The sequence below is a fragment of the Ziziphus jujuba genome, chromosome 7 (genome assembly GCF_031755915.1).
Source record: "Ziziphus jujuba cultivar Dongzao chromosome 7, ASM3175591v1".
In the NCBI taxonomy this organism is placed as follows: Eukaryota; Viridiplantae; Streptophyta; class Magnoliopsida; order Rosales; family Rhamnaceae; genus Ziziphus; species Ziziphus jujuba.
In genome coordinates this window covers 15,299,337-15,305,493 of record NC_083385.1, presented here as the reverse complement: position 1 = coordinate 15,305,493, position 6,157 = coordinate 15,299,337, and the positions used below count along the sequence as shown (strand labels likewise).

The window sequence follows — 6,157 nt, the reverse complement described above, 5'->3', positions numbered from 1 at the left end:
TAGATATATATAGAGAGGTTCTATTATTCGGATGTCCGGATCGTCAAACTTGCAGGTTAAAAACGTGTTAAAAAAGTTAGCATATTGTGGTCCGTTGGATTCGATCAATGGCTCAAATGATTTGATTAAAAAAAAAAAAAGTAAATTTCTGAAATTAAAGAAAATGACTGTATCGTTCGCCAATGGAGAAGGATTGAAGCTATGGAAAATGTTAAAATCAGAAAGGTTTCACCAAAGTTCCCGGTGAAAAGAGATGCTTGGGATTGTTACTCGGTGGCTCTGGATGCGAATCTGGTAGTAGAATAGCATTGGATGCAGATCTGGTAGCAGAGTAGCAAATTGATGGACTCGGTGGCTCTGGATGCAAATCTGTTAGCAGAGTAGCAAATCGATGGACTTGTATGCTATAAACAACACATTTAATGATTGAGCAATATCAGATTGATAAGTATGGGTTTGAGGAAGCTATATTGTATATAAAATGAATTCACAAGGAACATGGCTTCATGAGTTATAGAACTTTAGGAATTATTTTGTATTTTGGATCACAAGTTTAAAGCTTGCAAGACTCTGCCTGAAAGTGATTTTAGAAAAAAGAAATATATAAATATATATATATATATAAAATTCTTGGTATTCAGTTTTATTTGATGATGCTGGTAATGGAAAATGATTGTGATTTGTTGTTGTTGTTGTTTTCCTTTTCTTTTCTTTTTTTTTCCCTTTTCTCTCTCTTCATTTCCTATGTTTTTTTTGTTTTTTTTTTTTGCCCTTTTGTATCTCTCTTCATTTCTTATGTTTTGAGAATCGTGTATTTGAGGATTTAACTTTCAGATTTAGTTCACTCGTGCCTTCACCATTGCTATAATACCTAAATCTAATGCAATTTCTACTCCTTCTTGGCTCGTATTCAAAAAAATAAAAATAAAAATAAAAAATTCTGTTTTATCGAGGAGGAGGAGGAGGAGGAGGAAGCCGTTTGAAAAATGTTTATCACTTTTTGATAGTCTTTTGCTGGAAAATTGAGGATATATACTTAGGATTAAAAACTTCCTTGAAAAAACATTTTGGAGAAGGCAAGAAAAGGAGCAACAAAACTTTTTACTGGAAAAAACCCCTTTGATTTTAATATTTTTCCCTCTTCGGTGATGGGTTTGTTTTCAAAGATTAGAACTGAAAAACGGCGTTTTAGAAAGATGGAGAGGAAAATGAAGCAGCTTCTAACATGGAAATATTTTTTTTTTAGCCGTTGATTGAATCCAACGGACCACAATATGCCAACTTTTTTAACACGTTTTTAACCCATAAGTTTGACAATTCGGACGTCAGGATAATAGAACCTCTCTATACATATAAATGCCAAACCAAGTACAAAGCTAATTAATTACCCAAAAAAAAAAAAAAAAAAGAGTACAAAGCTAATTTAGTACTACTAAATACAATTTGTCGCCATATATATTATTAATATATATGGGCTAATTATTTCAAAACTAATACTGACCAGTATACTGGCCTATATAGGAAGGTAGAATTGGAGTCCAATTGTTCATTGAAATCAAAAGGGAGGATTTAAGGTGTTGGCCACATCGATGACAAAGCGGTACTTAACATCATTCTTGGCAAGTCTTTCGAAGGCAGTATTCACATAGTCCATAGGAACAACTTCGATGTCTGCTGTGATATTGTGCTTTGCTGCAAAATCCACCATCTCTTCTGTTTCTTTCATTCCTCCACATGCACTCCCAGCGATTAGCTTTCTCCCTAACACCGAATTAATTATTTCCATCTTTTTTCTTAGAATATGTAAATTATATATGTGGATCTATGAAATGGAAATTTGAAATAGATAGAAAAAAAAAAAATATATATATATATATATATATCTTACCCAGGATTAAGGGTAAAATTGGTAGCTCAGGCGGTGGGGCTGGAGCACCCAACAAAATTAGCTTTCCATTGGTCTTCAACAAACCAACCAGTGGCAAGAGAGAGTGCGAAGCAGAAACCGTATCCATTATGCTGTCCATTGTGCCCATGGCAGCCTATGTATGGTTGCATGAATTGCACGCCCAAAATAAACTTGCACTTAGCGCTTTACAATAACATTAATTTATATTAATTTTGGTTTTTTATTGGTTTAGAAATTTTTATGTAGGACACTAAATTAGACCTTACAATTAATTTAAAGAAAATATAACTTAATTTTACATCTTGAAGATTTATAAAGTTAATGATAAATATAGCATTATACATAGTTACCCAAAAAATAAATAAATAATTGTTCCCCCAAAAAAAAAAAATAAAAAATAAAAAAAATTGCACAAATAAAAAAAATTGCACTTAGCGCCTCACAATAATTTCTTTTAAAAAAATTTATCTAGGACACAAAATTGGAACTTATAATTATTGTTTCAGAAAACAACACGCTGCCACTTGGACTTTGTAAAGTTAATGACAAATATAACATTCATTTATGTTACCCAAAAAAAAAAAAAAAAAAAATTGTAAGACAATCTAAATTAGATTATGCTATTATAAAAATGATTAAGCAAATTAGAAACTAAGCATATGGTTTTAGTAGGCAGATATACTAACCTGCAACTGCTCTTGGTCATGACTGACCAAAAATGAATCAGCACCAAGTTTTTCCACAGCTTCATTCCGTTTGGCCGGTGAGGTACTTATCACAGTGACCTTCATTCCAAAAGCTTTTGCAAACTTCACGGCCAAATGGCCCAGCCCTCCAAGCCCCACCACACCTATATGTGTACCAGGCTGTGCCAGTCCAAAGTATGTCATGGGACTGTACACTGTGATCCCTGCGCAAAGCAAAGGACCAGCACCATCCAATGGGAACCCATCTGGGAATCGGACCGCATAGCGTTGATTGATCACGATCTTATCGGAGAATCCACCGTAGGATCTTAATCCGTCTTCGAACTGTCCATTGAAGATCCAATTCACTTTGGGACAATAATTTTCTTCGCCTTCATCGCAGTGGTCGCATTTGCCACATGAATCGGCGATGGACCCAACTCCGGCTTTGTCTCCAACTTTGAACTTTGACACATTGCGCCCAACCTTTGTTACTTGTCCCACGATCTCATGCCTAAATATGTATAAATTTAGTATACGTACTTGGTATATATATACACTTTAATAGTTCTAGACAAAAACAAAACCAAAATGTGAGCAACTAATTGAGAGCAAAAAGAATGTATACCCGGGGACAAGAGGATAGTCGGTCATGCCTATTTCATCCTTTGCAAGGAGAAGATCGGTGTGGCAAATACCACAGTAGAATATCTTTATTGTAATATCATTGTCTCCATTAGCTCTGCAACCATATCAATTATGTCAACTTATTAAAAAACATGCCCGTTACGTCAACTCTACCCTGAGTTTTTATGCACAACTAGCTAGAATATTATAATCATATAACATATAGTTTTGGTGATGTCAGAACCTTTTTATTTTAATGCAATTCAATTATAGTGTATTGGTTATTTGTACTTTAATTTGTCTTACTTGTTATTTATCATTTTATATAAAGTTAGAATATTTTGACTTGATATAAAATAGAAGTTTTTGACGTATATATTCATAAGTTTCAACATTTTTGCATTTTATCTCTGGAATTTGCATTTTATCTCTGGAATCATAATAACATAGAACCCGAAAAGGCTAACCGATCACACCAAACTACATAGACTGCCAATTGATCGACTGCCAATTGATAAGTTAACTGAACCAATCAAAGAGAATATGGTGGTCTCAGTGTTAGTTTTTGCAAATCTAACTATAACCAAAATGACCAAATAAAATTTTAAAATATTTTTTGTATAATTAATATTATTTTTTATAAAATAATATTCAAAATATTGGAAAAACCGATCAAAATAGAAAATTCCAAATAAAAAAATTTGCCCAAGTTAATGATTTTTATATGGTTTTTACTTATAATTCATTAATAAAAAATACATATTCAATAACGTACCTAAACCAATTGCCCAATGCTCGACTGGTTTTGACTAATTTTAAAGGTTTGAAATTAGTTTTCGGTCCAAAAAACCAAAACTGATGTAAACTGATATACGCTTATCCCTGTTACAGACCTTTGAAATTTGTAAATGGTGTAACAGTAGTTTAAAACCTTCGATTCTTTTAGCTGTTGAATTATATTAACGAAAACTAAAATTTTCATTTTAATTATACACTTACTTAGGGAATTATTAGCTTCTACTCACCTGCAGTGCATAAGCACAGAGCACTTTAAAACAACATAATCAAAAGGGAGTAAAGTGAAAGTTTTCGATTGATACCAAATCTTTTACAAATTTCAAAGAGTGTTTGGTGCTAATTTGATAGTTAATGGAGTAAAATGCAAAATTGAAAAACATAAATGCCTAAAACACTTAAAAATATACCTCCGGGTGAAGTGGAAGGGAGAGAGAATTCCAGATAAATCTGTGGCAGCCCATCCATAGGCATTCACATTTTGCTCTGCTGAACTCATTTTTATTTTCAGTTTGTGTTAGAACTGCTTGTGGTTATGTATTTATGCCCATTTTGTGCTAAGCAGAGGATTGGTGGTAAGCAATGACGATAATTTTTTTGTTATAAATTTTTATTTAAAAGAAATAAAATAAAATCAATGACGCCAGACATTTGACAAAAAAAAAAAAAATGAAATACAAAAAAATGAAAAATTTAAATAAAAATAAATTATGATGACGCCAGGGTACTACCGGTGTTAAGTTGACCATAATAATGTAAATGGATTGGGCTAGATAGCCCATTAGACAAGCCCAACTTGATTATATTGGGCTCCTCTTTTACTCTTTTTTACGGTTCACACTCACAATTTCCTTATCGGGGGAATTTGGTCCAATATTCCTTTTAGGATGAGTTTAATTATATCTACTTCTTCATTTGCTATTTTTTTTTTTTTTTTACCCTTGAATATTTATTTTAACTTTAAAATAATAAAAAATGATTTGGGTATCCATCTATTCTAGTCCACGTTGGTTTTGGAAAAAAAAAAAAAAAAACTCAGGTCCTTTTATGTTTATTTAAACAAACAAAGAACAAAAATCTACTTTTAAAAAAAAAAAAAAAACAAAGTATATCAGGTAATTGTTTTTACAAGAATACACAAAAATACAAAAAAACAAAACTTACCGTGAAAAAAACAAAGGAAGCTTCATCCCAGCACCTTTAAACAAAAATACAAAGAAAAAACGAAAAAACAAAACTTCATCTTATCTCAACACTCTTGAACGGCTATTTCTGAGGTAATTGTTTTAATATTTTTATTTATTTATTGCCGTGGACCAGTGTGGGTTTGTTTTTGTGTTAATTTTTTGCCTTGCTGTGACCTGTGTGACTTTGTTTTTGTGTTTATTTGTTGCCTTGCTGTGGACCTGTGTGGGTTTGTTTTTGTGTTTATTTGTTGCCTTACCATTAAATACTTACAAATTTAGTATAATGTGATACATTGGAATATTTGATTTGTGTTTAGAACCGGTTACAAATGTGGAATTTTTGAAGTTTATTTGAAATTTAGGTTTTTGTATGGAAGTGATTATAACCTAGGTTTTAGGATAGATTGATATTGGGTATTACTAGGAAATGAAGAGACGAAAAAAATGAAACCAATTTTGCCTTAAACGGTGGCCAGAGGTGGGAGAAATCACCGGGTCAAAAATTGAATCGGGACCGATTCAGGCGGATTCGGGTCAACAGGCTCAAGGTTGAAGATGGAGCAAACAACATGTCGTCTGGGAGGAACAACACCCAAACAACACATCGTTTTTTTAATTTTTAAAATTTTTCTTTTTTAGGGTTCCATCGACATCCCTAAGCATGGAAAATAAATAAAGGATGAAGGCAGGAAAATCAATGAATTTGATGAAGAATAATGTTAGTTTGTAATAATGTTAGTTTGTAATAAATAAACATAATATATGTATATATATATATATATTTGTTACAACTTAGGGATATAAGGATTTTTATTCTGATCGAAGTTTAAATCCTAAAGTAAAGGTGTTATCTCACTAGTGCATGATACTTAAACTCTGTCTAGAAAACTGCTTTTGTGGGTTGAAAAGAAGAATTTTTATAAAAATGTACTTGACCCTCAAGAAACTAATTA

General features: G+C 32.1%; 1 protein-coding gene across 1 annotated transcript; it reads right to left on the bottom strand.

Moving 5' to 3' along the window:
• Positions 1-1,452: 1,452 nt before the first annotated feature.
• Positions 1,453-4,518, bottom strand: LOC125423717 (probable mannitol dehydrogenase). Its single transcript, XM_048478769.2, has 5 exons — positions 4,428-4,518; positions 3,224-3,337; positions 2,596-3,109; positions 1,889-2,042; positions 1,453-1,761 (listed from the first exon to the last, which is right to left on the bottom strand). Exons 1-5 carry the CDS (start codon positions 4,514-4,516, stop codon positions 1,556-1,558), a joined length of 1,077 nt encoding a protein of 358 aa, XP_048334726.1. The 5' UTR covers positions 4,517-4,518; the 3' UTR covers positions 1,453-1,555.
• Between the last annotated feature and the right edge of the window lie 1,639 nt (positions 4,519-6,157).

Bases quoted from the DNA above. Each gene is read 5' to 3' on its own strand.
- LOC125423717 (XM_048478769.2), bottom strand. From the start codon at position 4,516: ATGAGTTCAGCAGAGCAAAATGTGAATGCCTATGGATGGGCTGCCACA. The intron at 3,338-4,427 runs GTATATTTTTAA...ATATGGTTGCAG, and splicing joins CCCTTCCACTTCACCCGGAG to AGCTAATGGAGACAATGATA. The intron at 1,762-1,888 runs GTAAGATATATA...ATTCGGTGTTAG, and splicing joins AATTTTACCCTTAATCCTGG to GGAGAAAGCTAATCGCTGGG.